This window comes from Emys orbicularis, chromosome 1, assembly GCF_028017835.1.
Source record: "Emys orbicularis isolate rEmyOrb1 chromosome 1, rEmyOrb1.hap1, whole genome shotgun sequence".
In the NCBI taxonomy this organism is placed as follows: domain Eukaryota; kingdom Metazoa; phylum Chordata; order Testudines; family Emydidae; genus Emys; species Emys orbicularis.
Window position 1 is genome coordinate 94624836 of NC_088683.1, and position 18103 is coordinate 94642938.

The 18103-nt window shown below is 46.3% G+C and overlaps 1 protein-coding gene across 1 annotated transcript in view; it reads left to right on the forward strand.

The window, feature by feature from the left end:
* The first annotated feature begins 10527 nt into the window (after nt 1–10527).
* Nucleotides 10528–18103, forward strand: part of LOC135873112 (cytochrome P450 2D14-like) — a 35284-nt gene continuing 27708 nt past the window's right edge. The window contains exon 1 of the mRNA XM_065397590.1: nt 10528–10740. Coding sequence (XP_065253662.1) covers nt 10528–10740 — 213 coding nt within the window. The remainder of the gene's footprint in view (nt 10741–18103) is intronic.

An 18103-nucleotide genomic window follows, 5' to 3' on the forward strand; every position in this document is an offset into this window, starting at 1 on the left:
TTACTTCCTGTCTCTTTAGTTCTTGAAAAGTGCTTGCCTCTGGTGCCTCATATCAAGTACTCGCTCTATGTTACTGTGAGAAAGGAGATTTGGGCTGTGTGAATAGAAGTCAAGGGATGAGGGTGTGGTTATTTTGCTTGGGGAATTGCAGAGTGAATTGTGATGTAAGGTAGGGAGCAGATCACATTCGCTGCTTGGCTAGATTATGAATAGTTCAGACAAAAAATTTGGTTTTAACCTAAAAGCCTCTTGTTCCCAAAGGAAAGCAGCTAATTTACACTTACTTTCCCATAGCCCTGTCTAGGCTGTAGGAAGCAGAGACTAGCCAGCGCACATCAGCACTTCAGTCAAGTCACCTGTCCACCCACAGACTGCCCAGCCACACAGCCCTGAGAAATGGAATAGACGGTTATCAAACTGTAACATGGAGATGATGATAATATTTCCTTTGTCCCACTGTGTCTGCCTGGCCTGTTTAGAATGTAAACTCTTCAGGGCTGGGACGGTCTCTTACTGTGTATCTGTACAGTGCCTAGCACAAAGAGACCTCCAGGTACTATCCTAATACAAACGATAAAATCACTTACTAAGGACGCTTGGTGCTTTCAGCTGGAAAGAGAATGTAGGTTTTAGCCTGCAAAAAAAATAAAGACCATGTAAAAACCCCAAACTTTTTTTGGCAGGAGGAGTGGTTTCCCTCACCCTTTAATTTGTGTGTTTCCATCTTGGAGTCTTCATCCCTACTCTTTTGGGTACTCGCCTGTTGCAGCTGACATTTGCCTGTCATGGACGAGACAGGATTCCCTTTGGACTCCCTTAAGACTAGCCCTTCATTAGGGTGCTACTGACTAATGCAGAGTACTTCCTGCCCTACAAATAGAACACATTGTCTCCAATGCAGTAAAGTTTACCAGCATACAGTAACATTTCTAACTAGGTGTAACGGGGTCAGCATCCACCTCTCATGAGTGCCCCCTTTTCTCTGGCCGATATGCCTGCGATCCCAGTTTTTTTCAGGGTGGCCCCCACCTCTCAGGAGCCCCTCCCCCCCAGCTGATGGTTCTCTCAGGGGGTCTTCAGCGATTCAGCCCTCCGGCCGAGTTTAAGTCCGGGGGTGCTGCAGGTGCTGGGGGAGGTGACTCAGGATCCCCACTGGTACTGGGGGAGGGAGGGTTGGTGGGACTCCCTACCCGGCTCTGCATCCCTGCAGCTCCTAGGCAGCAGAGGCAGGGGCCAGGGCTGGGGCTCCTCCACTGCTCCCGCCATAAGCGCTGTCTGCCGCAGCTCCCATTGGCCGGGAACTGCAGCCAATGGGAGCTGCAGGGATGGGGCCTGTGGGTGCCAGCTGCGTGTGGCGCGGAGACCCCCACCACCACTCCGCCACCAAGGAGCTGCAGGGGAGTCCCCCACCCCAGGTAAGCGCCCTCCCCAACCCCTGCCCCTAGCCCCCTCCCACACACCTAAACTGCTGCTGCTAGCCCAGGGGCTGCCTGGCTTAGGCACAAGTACAAAACTCAGCCAAATTATACCCCTATGTCCCCAAATTATCTGAAGTTAATATGTAAATATGGTGCTGCCTTGCTCAGTCCACGCCTCTTGGTCTCCAGCAGATGACAGCAGAGAGCTGACTCTGTTACCTTCCTTCTTTCCTAGGCTTGAGGCCACAGGGCTTACCGTACTGACTGACTTCTCTGAGGATTTACAAGTCAAATTGTTAATTAGTTAGTGTTAAAGTCAATCAAAAGTGAGCTTTTAAGAAATGCAGCACTTGGCTCATCTTTTCTTTGACTGAAGGATCCTAATAACAGAGTAAGACAGACATTTCTACGTGGTTAAATCTCCTAGAAAACACGTGCATAAACAATTTTGAAGAAATTAGTTAGTAATTAAGTTATGTTCTTAATGATTGATGTCTAATTGTTATAATTCCAATCATGGATAACTCAGATCCTTCTTAAGTAGTGCCACTGTGATGGTTAGATACCACAGGGATGAGCAGCCATATATTTAACAACAACAAACCCTAGTTAGTGATGTCAGAGGTAACAAAACCAATCAAACCTCTTCCTTTCTAGCTAATTTGCCGGCTATAATTCTATTGCTGAAGTGGAGCGGTGGGGAGAGTGGGACGGTATCAAGAGTCCTCACCAGTACATTTTTTGGCTCCAACTATCAAGAGATTGGCCCCAGCTGTGACTCCTACAATTTTGTGTGAAATTATGGCTTGTGTAAAATGGAGACAGGCACACCTTCGTCACCACTCCTACGAGGTCTGGGGAGGAGCTGAAGAGAAACAATAACTACACAGCCCGGCACTTTGCTATTTGTAAAGTCCTGTGTAGACTTACGGCACTTTGTTATTAGAAGAGAGGGTGTGAATAGAATAGCATAGCTAGAGAAATAGATACAAAAACAGAGGGAAAGGAAGAGAGGGATGGGGGAATGAGAGAGGGAAAGTAGGAGAAAGAAACAGAAAGACAGACTGGGAGAAGGTGAAACAGGCAGAGGGAAAGTGTTGAGGGGAAAGGGAAAAACTTATTGGGGGACAGAGTGAGGTAGGAGAGACACAATGGAACTGCTCTCCTGGCTCAGGTCCCAGCTCCCATCCTTCTGGAACAGCTTCACAACTAGGGTGACCAGACAGCAAATGTGAAAAATCAGGACGGGGTGGGGGGTAATAGGAGCCTATATAAGAAAAAGACCCCAAAATCAGGACTGTCCCTATAAAATCGGGACATCTGGTCACCCTAGTCACAACACTTGGCCTCTCTTTTCTGTCTTTATCCTGCTTTTCGATCACATGAAGCGCAGAAAGAGATGGTACAACTACCCCCCGGGTCCTGTCTCCTTCCCTTTCGTTGGGAACTTGCTGCAGGTCAATTTCCAATGTCCTCGCCTTGCTGTAACTGAGGTAAGTGCTAGAGGGACAGATGCCTTTCACTGACTGGCAGAGAGGGTTAGTGAATAACACCCATGCCACAGCAGTTTCCGGTTCTTGAGTGGCAGCTGAGGTGCATTTATTATTTACTGCATTGCAGGACGATTTCAATCTATAAAAAGAGAAAAAGTTAAACAGAATAAAAGCAAAGCAAAAAAGCATTTTACATTTACATCATGTGAGCTTGTGACATCCCCCTCTCACTGTAATCAGTGTAGGTGGTTGGTTAATTGTTGATCAGTCATACACTAAGGAACTGTGTGTACATCGAGATTATAAATCAGTTTGTTAATATAAAGAAAGCATTGACACTAGTTTACACTACTCTAATGGTTGAGAAAGCAGCAATGTAAGTGCCTTATTCATCATTTGGGCTCTTAAATTAGGACTTGGACACCCTCCCAAGGGGTGTGTGTAAATTGGAGAATTACATCACTTTAGCAATGGTTCCCATACACAGCTGTACAGTAGAGCTGGTGGGAATGTTTTCATTGAACCAGATTTTAGACAACAAATGCTGGTTTTGATGGCTATTTCCCGGGGGTGGCCTTTCAAAGGGAAAATATGTTCACTTTGGAAAATGTTTGTTTCGGAGTTCTTCATTTTTAATTATTTTTATATTATTTCGTAACACATCAGTAGCAGTGCTATTCAGAGCACTATTACCACTGACATGTTATGGATGAAATGTAATACTATACAAATAAAAAAGCCCCATATAATAAAACAGCATTAGAATCCAAACTTCCAGATTTCAAAATGACATCTGAAACAAAAACTTTCCAAAACAGAACTTTTTTGGAAATTTCAATGTCTGGGAAGTTTGTTTTCATTCTGATTCTAACTGGAAACAAATTTCAAAATGTCAAAATTTCCCGCTGACTGGAAATTGAGTTTTGACCAGCGCGAATGGACAGCTGAGTATTGGTGCAGTGAGACAGTACTTTGAAACCCAACAATGTTCTTTATGGACAAATAGCAGTTGGGAAATGAAGGTGGCAGGGGAGAGGAACGCTGATTGCCCTCCCACCCAAATGCGCACGTCACAATATGAAAATGTGGTATTGAGCTAGATCCCTCCTACCAGGTTTGGGTATATTCCCTCTTGGGTCTACAGCAGTGGTCCCCAACCTTTTTGTGGCCAGGAGCACATTCATGTTTTCAGAAGAGTGTGGCGGGTGCCAACAATTTTTCAAGGCTTATTTTGTATTTGTACATTAAATAACATGAAAAGCATCATATTTAATATTACATAATATATGAATCCAGAGAGAAGCCGGAGAGAAGCCGCGAGGACAGAGAACACTGGCGCCCACAACCCCGGAGTACTCTGTCCCCAGCAGGCACGGGGCCCCGGTTTCTCTCCCCCGCTGGGCACTAGGCGGGCCCCGCACCTGCCAGGGACCGAGAACACCGGCGCCTGCAGCCCCGGAGTTCTCTGTCCCCGGCAGGCACAGGGCCGCGATTTCTCTCCGGCTTAAGCCATGGCCCCGCGTCTGCCTGGGACCGAGAACACCGGCGCCCGCAGCCTGAGTTCTCTGTCCCCGTCAGGCGCAGGGCCGCGGCTTCTCTCCCCTGCTGGGCACTAAGCGGGCGCACATAAATGCCCCAGCAGGCACCATGGCGCACGCGGGCACCACGTTGGGGACCACTGGTCTACAGCCTTGCAGGGATTAAGCACTCTGCAGTCAAAGCTCCTGTGCTCTCTGCCTTCCACAGACTATGCTACAGTGTCTCTCATTTTAAGCTACAGCCTTTGTAGCTGTTTTTTTCCCTTTAATCCTGTTTTTCTTTTTTCTCTTTTACTTGACAGCCCAGTGAGAAGTTTGGAAAGACCTTCTCTCTTCAGGTTGAATGGAAAAATGTGGTCATGCTGAATGGGTTAGAAGCTGTAAAGGAAGCAAAGGTGAGTGGTTCTTTACAACCAGTCTCATTAAATAAAAGGTTCTTCTGATCCCAAAGGATGAGCCACATACCCAGGTTAATATATAACTCAGATTTTACCCAAAAATCACGCTGATGCCAATCCTTTAGTATCTAAAATCTAAAGGTTTATTTATAAAAAAGAAAGAAAGAAAGGTGAAAGATAAACGATGCAGAAGAAATCTGCAGATATGGGACTTTATGAATTCAAAATGTTACCGCTTGGGTTAGTTAATGCAGGAGCCACTTCTCAGAGGCTTGCCAATCAAAGGACTTGGATAAGCTTATATCAACCCTATCGCGATATTGAGCAGTTCTTGGTCAGAGCACAAGAATCACTTGGGAAATGTATTGCCCAAACTCAGAGATGCGGTAGTATTCATAGAATCATAGAATATTAGGGTTGGAAGGGACCTCAGGAGGTCATCTAGTCCAACCCCCTGCTCAAAGCAGGACCAATTCCCAACTAAATCATCCCAGCCAGGGCTTTGTCAAGCCTGACCTTAAAAACCTCTAAGGAAGGAGATTCCACCACCTCCCTAGGTAACCCATTCCAGTGTTTCACCACCCTCTGAGTGAAAAAGTTTTTCCTAATATCCAACCTAAACCTCCCCCACTGCAACTTGAGACCATTACTCCTTGTTCTGTCATCTGGTACCACTGAGAACAGTCTAGATCCATCCTCTTTGGAACCCCCTTTCAGGTAGTTGAAAGCAGCTATCAAATCCCCCCTCATTCTTCTCTTCTGCAGACTAAACAATCCCAGTTCCCTCAGCCTCTCCTCATAAGTCATGTGCTCCAGCCCCCTAATCATTTTTGTTGCCCTTCGCTGGACTCTTTCCAATTTTTCCACATCCTTCTTGTAGTGTGGGGCCCAAAACTGGACGCAGTACTCCAGAAGAGGCCTCACCAATGTCGAATAGAGGGGAATGATCACATCTCTCGATCTGCTGGCAATGCCCCTACTTATACAGCCCAAAATGCCGTTGGCCTTCTTGGCAACAAGGGCACACTGTCGACTCATATCCAGCTTCTCGTCCACTGTAACCCCTAGGTCCTTTTCTGGCCCCATGGATTTGTGCTCATCCATCTTTTCTAAATAGTCCCGAACCACTTCTTTCTCCACAGAGGGCTGGTTACCTCCTCCCCATGCTGTGCTGCCCAGTGTAGAAGTCTGGGAGCTGAGCTTGTTCGTGAAGACAGAGGCAAAAAAAGCATTGAGTACATTAGCTTTTTCCACATCCTCTAGCACTAGGTTGCCTCCCTCATTCAGTAAGGGGCCCATACTTTCCTTGACTTTCTTCTTGTTGCTAACATACCTGAAGAAACCCTTCTTGTTACTCTTAACATCTCTTGCTAGCTGCAACTCCAAGTGTGATTTGGCCTTCCTGATTTCACTCCTGCGTGCTCGAGCACTATTTTTATACTCCTCCCTGGTCATTTGTCCAATCTTCCACTTCTTGTAAACTTCTTTTTTGCGTTTAAGATCAGCAAGGATTTCACTGTTAAGCCAAGCTGGTGGCCTGCCATATTTACTATTCTTTCTACACATCGGGATGGTTTGTTCCTGCAACCTCAATAAGGATTCTTTAAAATACAGCCAGCTCTCCTGGACTCCTTTCCCCCTCATGTTATTCTCCCAGGGGATCCTGCCCATCAGTTCCCTGAGGGAGTCAAAGTCTGCTTTTCTGAAGTCCAGGGTCCGTATACTGCTGCTCTCCTTTCTTCCTTGTGTCAGGATCCTGAACTCGACCATCTCATGGTCACTGCCTCCCAGGTTCCCATCCACTTTTGCTTCCCTTACTAATTCTTCCCAGTTTGTGAGCAGCAGGTCAAGAAAAGCTCTGCCCCTAGTTGGTTCCTCCAGCACTTGCACCAGGAAATTATCCCCTACACTTTCCAAAAACTTCCTGGATTGTCTGTGCACTGCTGTATTGCTCTCCCAGCATATATCAGGGTGATTAAAGTCTCCCATGAGAACCAAGGCCTGCGATCTAGTAACTTCTATTAGTTGCTGGAAGAAAGCCTCGTTCACCTCATCCCCCGGGTCTGGTGGTCTATAGCAGACTCCCACCACGACATCAGCCTTGTTGCTCATACATCTAAACATAATCCGGTATTGTAAATATGAAATTGGAGCAGCCAAAGTTCCTTATTTGGGACACTGGGTTGAGAGCAAGCAAATCTTTCCTGACCCCTTGAAAGTGGAAGCCATTGTTAACTGGCTTATATCCCAGACCAAAACGGGGTTCCAGTCTTTCATAGGCTTGGTTAATTGTTACTGCCGATTTGTGCCTGGGTTCAGTGACATTGTGTCTGCTATCACAGGCTTGTGCAAGAAGATAAAACCAAACACAGTCATGTGGGCAAAGGCTTGTCCACAGGGTTTTGATAAGGTAAACGAAAATTCTGTCCAGAAAGCCTGTTCTGGCCAGTCTTGATTTTGATAAAGTGTTTGAACTATGTACTGATGTGTCAGACATTGGTTTAAGTGCAGCAGCAGTGCAATCAGGGGAAAGTAACAAAAGCCCCTTGCTTTCTTGAGCAAAACACTGACTCCCACTGAACAGAATTACTCTGTCATAGGAAAAGGAGGCTATGCTGTTGAGTAGACAATCAAACAATTAAGGTCCTCTCTCTTTAGCAGAGAGTTTGGGGCTTTAACTGACCAATCTCCATTAATTTGGGTACATAGAACCAAAGGCACCAATTCCAAACTGTGGCGGTGGAGCATGAGGCTCCAAGAATATGACATGGAAATTGTGCCAATGGCTGACCCTCCTACAGCACTGTAAGAGGGGAGATGTGACCTGAAGACCCCTTGTGCTAACTGGCAAAGGGCACACTCAACTCACTGATGTCCAAATATTTAGCCAAACAGTGTTTTGTAAGGTATCCTATGGAACTGGTGACACGCTGGTCATGGATAGCATTGTGTGATGTATGTATGGGTTGTGTATAGAGAGTTATGTATGTGTGTTGTAATATAGTCTTAAAATACGTTGTGGAGGCAGCTGATAAACAAGTATCAGAGGAGTAGCCGTGTTAGTCTGGATCTGTAAAAAGCAACAGAGAGTCCCGTGGCACCTTTAAGACTAACAGATGTATTGGAGCATAAGCTTTCGTGGGTGAATGCCCACTTCGTCGGATGAGAAAGAAGCCGGGGGGATGAGGGGGCTCTGATGTCAAGGTGTCCATCCCCGCCCCGCCTCTGTACCCCATCTCTGCAGGGCTCAGGAGTGGGATGTGGGACAGAGCTTGCTGGTGGCTGCTGCTGTGTCTGAACAAGCAGACTTCAGACTGGTGAGTGCCGATCTACTTAAAGGGGCAGCGTGTGTGTCTCTCTCTCACACACACTGTGTCGCTCACTCACATATACACTGTGTTTGTCTCTCTCTCACTCTCTCTCTCTCTCTCACACACACACACACACACACACACACACACACACACACACACACACACACACACACACACACACTCTGTGTGTGTCTCTCTCTCTTACACTCACTTCCCAACACATAGTTATATTGTTGTTGTTACTTCTTGATATTTCCTGCAATGTACATATATTCTCTGTAATTTCAGTCTTTCAAAGTGCTGTTGTTTGAGTTTTTTGACTGGTCTATGCCTTTCATAATTTGTATTTCTCTCTTATGCTTAAATTTAATTCTTTGTGTAGTGAGTTCTAAAATGCCTAACCTGTCCTGCCTATTGTAATTATCCCTATGGTAACATTTTAAAAATATATATTATGTCCAGGTTTTTTGTTTCTACATTACCTCTCTTTAACAGGCAGGAAGCTATGGAAGAGTCAAAAAGATGACATTCTTTATGAAGAAGTCCCTCAGCAGAAACAGCAGATGGCGGAAACCATCAAAATGCTCTACCAGATGGCAGATAAATTGATGGTACCCATCAGAACTGTACCATTATGAGTCTCATGTCTAAGCGTATTAGTGCTGTTGCTAGTAGATTGGGCATCATTGGAATAAATGAGGAATCTACCTGTAATTTATTCCTTACAACTCTACAAATCAGGATCAGATTACTCCACCTATCCCACTGGAGGATCTGGAGTGGCATCTATTCTGATTGGCATAAGAACGGCCATACGGGGTCAGACTAATGGTCCGTGTAGCCCAGTATCCTGTCTTCTGACAGTGACCAATGCCAGATGCTTCAGAAGGAGTGAAAAGAACAGGGCAATTATCAAGTGTTCCATCCCCGGCCATCCAGTCCTAGCATCTGGCAGTCAGAGGTTTAGGAACATCCAGAGCATGGGGTTGCAGCCCTGACCATCTTGGCTAATAGCCATTGAGGGACCTAACCTCCATGAAACTAGCATGAAACTCTCCCGGGACATAAACAATCTCACACTCAGATTTTAGGGCCCAACCAAGTTCCCATTGAAACACACGGCACTCAGACACATTTGTAGTGAAAACAAGTAAATGTTTATTTAACAAAGTACAGTGATTTGAGAAGTAGCAAGTCGAAGTATTGGAAGCAAATGGTTTACATATAAAATAAAATCGTAACATGCTTTCTAGACCCTAGACTTATTTAACTAGATACTTTTCTGTCTTGTAGAGCAAAGTTCCCCCAAAACCCTTCCAGTGAATTACAGCCAGGCTTGGTTGTGATCTTCCACGCGACAAGCCATGCTGTCAGCTTGTCTCCTCAGTGGAAAGATGCACAGGGTGCTTCTCTGCCCCCTCAGTTATACCCCCCAGTCCACTGTCCTTGTAAACCGGATGCTGCTCAGCACCCGCGGGTGATTTTTTCCTGTGTGCTCCTTTCTTGTCGATTTCACTATCTCTTGATTAGCGTTTGGCTCAGCCTGAGGCTAGGGCTCCATTGTGACGCAGACACTACACAATACACACCTGACCAGGTGGAGAGAGAGACGCGTCGCTTCCCTCCTCCCTGACAGTGTTCAGTAGCTGGTTCTCCCTTAAATTCTATGTAAAAATCATCCAATAAGAAAGAGAGGGACTCAGATCTAGTTAAACCCATTTTAAGCAACCTCTCGAGGGCTCAGCAAAAACTGGTTACTAACCAACCAAGTGAGGAGAAATGGTGAAGGTAGGGTGACCAGATAGCAAGTGTGAAAAATTTGGATGGGGAGGGGGGACGGTAGTAGGAGCCTATATAAGAAAAAGTCGTGAATATCGGGATTGTCCCTATCAAATGGGGACATCGAGTCACTCCAGGTAAGGATTGCTACTGCTGAATACAAGGGGCAATTCAAGCCCTAGGAGAGACTCATTCTTGCATATGGACCCAACCTTACAGCTCACAGGCTCCAGGGGCTCCTTTCTCCCTCATGTTACATACCACAGATGCTGGAAATGGAGTTATGCCCTTTCCCTTTTACAGGGGCTGGGCCACCCTTCCTTACCACTCCCCTGCGAGTTTGTATTGTCCAGGCAGAGGAGGGGCTACAGAGAAATTCTGGCCAGGCAGCTCCAAGCTGTGACGTTAGCAAGAGAGGGGCGGGTGTCTGAGAAATAAACAGAGAGAGAGAGAGAGAGAGAGAGAAGGGGAACGGGTGGAGGAAACTAGGGAGACAGAAATAGCAAAGAGTGAGAGAACAGGAGCAGGAAAAAGAGGCAAGGGTGAGAGTTAAAAACACGTGGGGGGAGGCAAAGGGGAGAGAGATCATGGAGCTGCTCCTGTGGCTCTGGTCCCAGCTTCGATCCTGCGGGAACAACCTCCCAGCACTGGGCATAGCCCTCACAGTCTTCGCTCTGCTATTTGATTTCCTGAAGCGCAGGAAGAGCTGGAGTCGCTACCCACCAGGGCCGACCTCTCTGCCTTTCATTGGGACCATGCTGCAGATCGATTTCCACAGCCCGCACCGCTCCTTTACCCAGGTCAGTGCCAGAGGGGCTGGAGAGCACAGCTAAGGTGACCAGATAGCAAGTGTGAAAAACTGGGACGGGGTGGGGGGTAATTGGTGTCTATATAAGAGAAAACCTGGATATCAGAACTATCCCTATAAAATCGGGACATCTGGTCACCCTAAGCACAGCGTGCTGGGGAACAGAGCTGGCCCGGGCTGGTAGTTCGTTAATCCAGCTGGTGCGGGCTGGAGGGGTTATTTTACATGCTGGGGCTTTTCCAACACAGCAACAGTCAGTCCACTAGGGGAGGAGGGGCTCTAACGCTCTCTGATTATCTGCTGTGGCTTTGCTCTGGCTCTAGGGTCCAGAGGGCAACATTCCACTCCCAAGTCCAGTAGAATTCTCTGCACATGTTGTGATAGCGCTGGAGGAGAGTGATCCCCACTACACAAACACACACACACAGGGGAACACCCAGACACACACTCTTTACCTTCTCCCTGTAATTTCAGTTGGAGACATTGTAGTGTGCTGGGCTGTTGCACAATATTAGCACTGTTAAACAGCTGCTGCATTCCACCTCAGAGATGTCTGCACTTCAGTGGTGGGTGAAGTGGTCCCTTTATGTACCATTTATATCCTCTGGGATGAAAAGGGCTAGTGAAAGATTTATTATATATGAAATGCATTTGTCTCAGCTCAGATCCATTAATTCTCTGGTTTGGGGATGTCGATGCATGGACGACAGCTCCTCGTAAGTCATTAGAAATGATTGAGAGTCTCAGCAAAAGTGAATAAAACTGTAATCTCCAGCTATACAACTTTAGGCTGTGCTTGCTGGCTGTGTCTACACTAACAAGAGCACACACCACCTCTGCAGGGTTAGTTGTTACAAGTGAATGCTTTGCCCTGTCTCCAAGGAAACTACTGATGTAGCTTGAGGCAACTAAATCATATTATGTTTTGTGATTGTAGTTTCCAAACTCCAGAGGCCCCTTTTCTAGGCTGGTACCTTTCAACACTCCAGCCACAGGGAAACTGGGTCTGGTTCTTGTTTTGACCATGTGGTAGGAAGAGTTTCCGAGTTTCCAGATCAAATCGGATAATGACAATGCTAACAACAACACTTTTGACCTGTAGTTGTTTTAACGCCACATTTTTAGTAACAACATATTATTCCCTTTTCTGCCCCTATTTCCATTTCACACAATTTCATTTTGCTTTCTTGCATTTCTCACCGAACAGAAACGAAAACAGCTCCTTTTACATACAGAATCATAGAAATTAAAGATAGAAATGGTCTATTCTTATCCACCCCTCTATTTTCTAGTCAGTGGTATGCCCCTGAGGGCTTTATCCATTTTTAATGACCAGCAATGAGGCTTTCATCACTTCCCCTAGGAAACTATTCCCCAGTCTGATAGACCTCTTGCTGAGGATTTGTTTCTTGATGTCCAGAGTAAATTCTCCATTATTTAGTTTCATTCCATTACTCCTTCACCCAACCCTAAACAATTTCCCTCCATCCTTTGCATTTGCACCTTTCAAATACTTGCAGGCAGAATCATAGTCCCCTTCCTTAGAAATTTGACCAGTCTATATATTTATATCATTTTATCTTTCCTCATGAATCAGCTCATCCAGCTCCCTAAGCTAGGCACTGTTACAGACACATGTGCCTTATAGAAAAGGACTCTCATCTGCTTGTCACACAGTGCCTCTTTGTGTGTCATCAGCATTGTTGGCTGATGCCCAAGTGGCTTTGAGGAAAGTTGCTGTACAAAAGCAGGAACACAATACGTTGTTTTTTTGTGTTTTTCACATACACATAAAACAACTACTTGTGGTTTTTCTCTCCCCAAATTCTTGGTTCAGAAGGGCATTTTCTCCCATCTGTGTAGACAATCCTCAAGAAATCCCACAAATAGCTGAAAATAGGTTAAATTTTGGATGTAAACTATTTGATAATTGCTTTAAACGCTTCTGCTTAGAGCTCTGCAATGCCTGTCTGTCACCAGGGTACAGTGGCCCTGCTGCTCGCTTACAGGAGGCACACTCTGTGCTGGTGGAGTGGTGCAAAGTAGCCTCAAAGCTAGTGTAGCCAGCCACAGCGTGTTCAGCCAGGACAGAGGGATAATCCGATGCTGTAGGCTGGCATAGCAATTCCTACAGGATGCTTTCCTGTAGCCAAGGCACGGGCCAGTGTTCCCCTGTAACCTGCAGAATCCCAGCTGCTGTAACTGCCTCTCATGGCCATTGAAAACTGCGTCATAGTCGCATTACATTTCATAGCTGCAATAAGCCATCTTCTGGCTAATGTTTTTGGGGTAATGAACCACCCACATAGGTTAAGAGATGGGCAAAGAAACTATCACGCTGTCGGGAGGGGCTCAAGAGTGTGAGTGCCTGTCTCAAGGCAGACTGTCAAAAACAGGGCAGACACCCCAAACTGGTGGTGTGTTATATAAGCAGATTTCACCAAGCCAGTAACTAATGTGAACTCCTGGACAGGAGTGCTGGAATCTCGGTAGAAGTGTATGGGACGGCATGAGGCTCTGCCCCCTCTGTGGCCCTATCTCTCCTCTCCTCTTCCCCCGAGGCCCTGCCCTCTTTGTGCCTCCACCCCCTGCTCCTTCTCTTTCCCCTGAGGCCCCGTCCCCAGGCCAGGCTGGAAGCCCAAGCCTGGCTTTGGTAAGAGCCACCCAGCACCCCTGCTCCTGGATCACTGTAACAGTCTTACCATGGAGTCTCAGACAGTCCCCTTAGAACAGTGGTCCCCAACCTTTTTCGTCTGGTGGGCGCCAGACGACGAGCCACGGAGGACCGTGGCGGTGGACGAGCATCCGCCGAAATGCCGCTGACAAGTGGCAACGTCAATAGGCGTCGCCGCCGACAAGCAGCGTCATCCAGAGGCGTCGCCATCGGCGGCATTTCGGCGGTGATGCCTCTGGATGCTGCTGCTTGTCGGCGGCATTTCGGCGGATGCTCGTCCGCCGGCCAGTATGCGGGCACACTTAGACGCCCCGGCGGGTGCCATGGTGCCCGCGGGCGCTGTGTTGGGGACCCCTGCCTTAGAATCTCAAGTCTATTTTGCCACCCAGACAAACTGGACTTACTGATAAATTGTCACCAAAAAAATCACACCGCATTCAGATTATTCCCAGTCCCAAGAGACCAGTCACTTACCCGAGATCAGTTGATACCCTAGATCTTACAGCAAAGACAACACTTGTAGCCAATCCCTGTAATAAATGATCTAAAGGTTTGTTACCTAGGAAAAAGAAATAACAGAGTTATTTGCAGGTTCAAGCAAGCAAACATACTCACAAATAAGTTATCATCTAAATCTAAGAGTGACCGAGTTGCAGTGATTTGTCTATTCAAAGTGTCTTTCAGGGCGGACCCAGTCCCTTTAAGTGGAGTCTGGGCCCAGGCTACGTATGGGAAGCTAATTTAAAAGCAAAGAGCCCATGTAGGGCAGATGATTGTCTGTCAGGCACCTGGCCCTGATCAAAGGCCATCAGGACTCAGTGGCAAGGAGGGGCTCTTGGGACAGGCCCGTTCTGTTGCTGCAGGAGGAGACCTACAGCCTGTTTAACTCTCTAAGCTGTCAGGTAAACTGATGGAGTAGAAAGGGTCCAGCTTTAGCCCCCAGCTCAGCCAATCAGCGTTGAGACTCTGCGGGGCGGGAGGCTGAGGGGTCTCACCACATGGCCCAAAGGATGGCCCAGAGCCCCAGTGGGGATCACTGTCAGAGCACTCTTTCTATCCCATCGCTTTGTGAGGTCCTCTCACAACAAGGGCTGGAAAGCAGCCCCCTCCTCGCCTGTGGAGGGAGGGAAGCAGGGAAAAGGGAAACCAAGAGACACAAACCCCAATGTCCCCAGTGATTCTAAGGGACAAAGGCCTAGGTGGGGAAAACATTCATAGATTCATAGATTCCTGGACTGGAAGGGACCTCGAGAGGTCATCGAGTCCAGTCCCCTGCCCTCATGGCAGGACCAAATACTGTCTAGACCATCCCTGATAAACATTTATCTAACCTACTTTTAAATATCTCCAGAGATGGAGATTCCACAACCTCCCTAGGCAATTTATTCCAGTGTTTAACCACCCTGACAGTTAGGAACTTTTTCCTAATGTCCAACCTAAACCTCCCTTGCTGCAATTTAAGCCCATTGCTTCTTGTTCTATCCTTAGAGGCTAAGGTGAACAAGTTTTCTCCCTCCTCCTTATGACACCCTTTTAGATACCTGAAAATTGCTATCATGTCCCCTCTCAATCTTCTCTTTTCCAAACTAAACAAACCCAATTCTTTCAGCCTTCCTTCATAGGTCATGTTCTCAAGACCTTTAATCATTCTTGTTGCTCTTCTCTGGACCCTCTCCAATTTCTCCACATCTTTCTTGAAATGCGGTGCCCAGAACTAGACATAATACTCCAGTTGAGGCCTAACCAGTGCAGAGTAGAGCGGAAGAATGACTTCTCGTGTCCTGCTCACAACACACCTGTTAATACATCCCAGAATCATGTTTGCTTTTTTTGCAACAGCGTCACACTGTTGACTCATATTTAGCTTGTGGTCCACTATAACCCCTAGATCCCTCTCTGCCGTACTCCTTCCTAGACAGTCTCTTCCCATTCTGTATGTGTGAAACTGATTGTTCCTTCCTAAGTGGAGCACTTTGCATTCGTCTTTGTTAAACCTCATCCTGTTTAACTCAGACCATTTCTCCAATTTGTCCAGATCATTTTGAATTATGACCCTGTCCTCCAAAGCAGTTGCAATCCCTCCCAGTTTGGTATCATCTGCAAACTTAATAAGCGTACTTTCTAGGCCAATATCTAAGTCGTTGATGAAGATATTGAACAGAGCCGGTCCCAAAACAGACCCCTGCGGAACCCCACTTGTTATACTTTTCCAGCAGGATTGGGAACCATTAATAACTACTCTCTGAGTACGGTTATCCAGCCAGTTATGCACCCACCTTATAGTAGCCCCATCTAAGTTGTATTTGCCTAGTTTATCGATAAGAATATCATGCGAGACTGTATCAAATGCCTTACTAAAGTCTAGGTATACCACATCCACCGCTTCTCCCTTATCCACAAGACTCGTTATCCTATCAAAGAAAGCTATCATATTGGTTTGACACGATTTGTTCTTTACAAATCCATGCTGGCTATTCCCTATCACCTTACCCTCTGTGACGGTGCTGCCCGTGGGAGCCAGCTGAGGTCACTCAATCAGGGTGAACTGCAAACAAAACGGGGCAGACCAACCCCAAACGCTGGTGGTTATTCCAATACTTAGATTTACCAAGCCAGCACAAAACAGCTTCTATAGTACCTCACTGGTTACTTAGAAGTCCAAACAACGCAGTTCCCTTAAAGTACCCAGCCTCAGGCCTCCGTCCAGACACACCTGTCAGATATATGATTACTGAAAATCTTCCTTCATCATATAAAAGAAAAGGTTCTTCCAATCCCAAAGGATCAGCCACATACCCAGGTCCAATTATAACTTAGATCTTACCCAAAATACACGCTAATAACCAATTCTTATTACATAAGAACATAAGAAAGGCCGTACCGGGTCAGATCAAAGGTCCATCTAGCCCAGTATCCTGCTTGTGCGCTGCTTTATAAAGCCCTGGCCTGGGTGAATGCCCCGCCCACTGATTAAGGCTCAGCCAATTACCAGAGGCTTCTAGCCTTCAGACCTTCCTTTGAAGCTCACAGCTTCCAACTGCCAGCCACAGCACACGGTCCTTCAAACAACCAAACAACCAAACAGACTGACAAACACAAGCTCAGCACACAGCAAGTAACCCCCAAACACAAACAAACACACACTACAGACAGTCACTTACCCCAAGGGTCCTGTATTTGCTCCTCCTTCACCTGGAGAACTCCCTTGCGAAACTCCCTGTTAGCAGCCCCTGTTCGCAAAAGCAAACTAAACTAAAATGTATTAAAAAAGAAAAGAGAGAGAGTGTTGGTTAAAAGATCAATATACATACAGACTTGAATTCAATTCTTGAGGTTCAGATACATAGCAAAGGTGAGCTTGCAGTTGACAAAAGTCCTTTTAGATATAGTCCATAGGTTATAGTCCAATGTCCATATTCAGGGTGACTCCAGTCAGTGACTGGGGATCTCAATCCTTGTGGCTTAAGATTTCCCCCTCTTGAAACCCAAAGCAGATCTGAGACGAAACAGAATCCTGTCCCAGGGTTCTTATACATTTCCAGCAGCCTTTCGGCCTGAGAAAACAATAGGCTTAACTCTCCTTCTCCCAAACATCCTGGCAATTAGCACAGGGTAATTTATCCATTAAACAGTTCAGATACAGGTTACCACAACCTTCAAAGAGACATAGAGACAATAATACTATTTCACTCAAGTATCATCATAAATGTTAATATTCCTTTTTGATCTTTGAATTAAAGTTACAGCAATAGACAAGACTTGTTTGTTTACATCACAAGACCTGAGCAAACATCTACCCTTGAGATCTCTAACAATGCAGACTTGCATTTCAAAGCTCTATTCATTTACATATCTTCCTAACCAGTTTCTACAATTCACCCATGGGTCAGGCCAGTCTGAGTTAATTAACTCTTTCTGGCCCTGTCATCTTTCAATGAAATATTATTTTACACTCATAACGTCACACCACCTTCCAAGTGTTTGCAGATGATTTCCTTAATTACTTGCTCCATTATCTTCCCTGGCATAGAAGTTAAACTAACTGGTCTGTAGTTTCCTGGGTTGTTTTTATTTCCCTTTTTATAGATGGGCACTATATTTGCCCTTTTCCAGTCTTCTGGAATCTCTCCTGTCTCCCATGATTTTCCAAAGATAATAGCTAGAGGCTCAGATACCTCCTCTATTAGCTCCTTGAGTATTCTAGGATGCATTTCATCAGGCCCTGGTGACTTGCAGGCACGAAAGCTTATGCTGAAATAAATTTGATAGTCTCTAAGGTGCCACAAGTACTCCTGTTCTTTTAACTTTTCTAAGTGATTTTTAACTTGTTCTTATTTTATTTTATCTTCTAAACCTACCCCCTTCCCATTAGCATTCACTATGTTAGGCATTCCTTCAGACTTCTCGGTGAAGACCGAAACAAAGAAGTCATTAAGCATCTCTGCCATTTCCAAGTTTCCTGTTACTGTTTCTCCCTCATCACTGAGCAGTGGGCCTACCCTGTCCTTGGTCTTCCTCGTGCTCAGGGGCGGCTCTAGGCACCAGCAAAGCAAGCACGTGCTTGGGGCAGCCCATTTGCAGGGGCGGCAGGGATCCAGCATGGGAGCTGAGAACCAACAGGGGGCCCTGGGAGCTGTAGTTCCTTGGTTAGCTCCCTGCCTATAGAGCCAGCCCTGGAGCA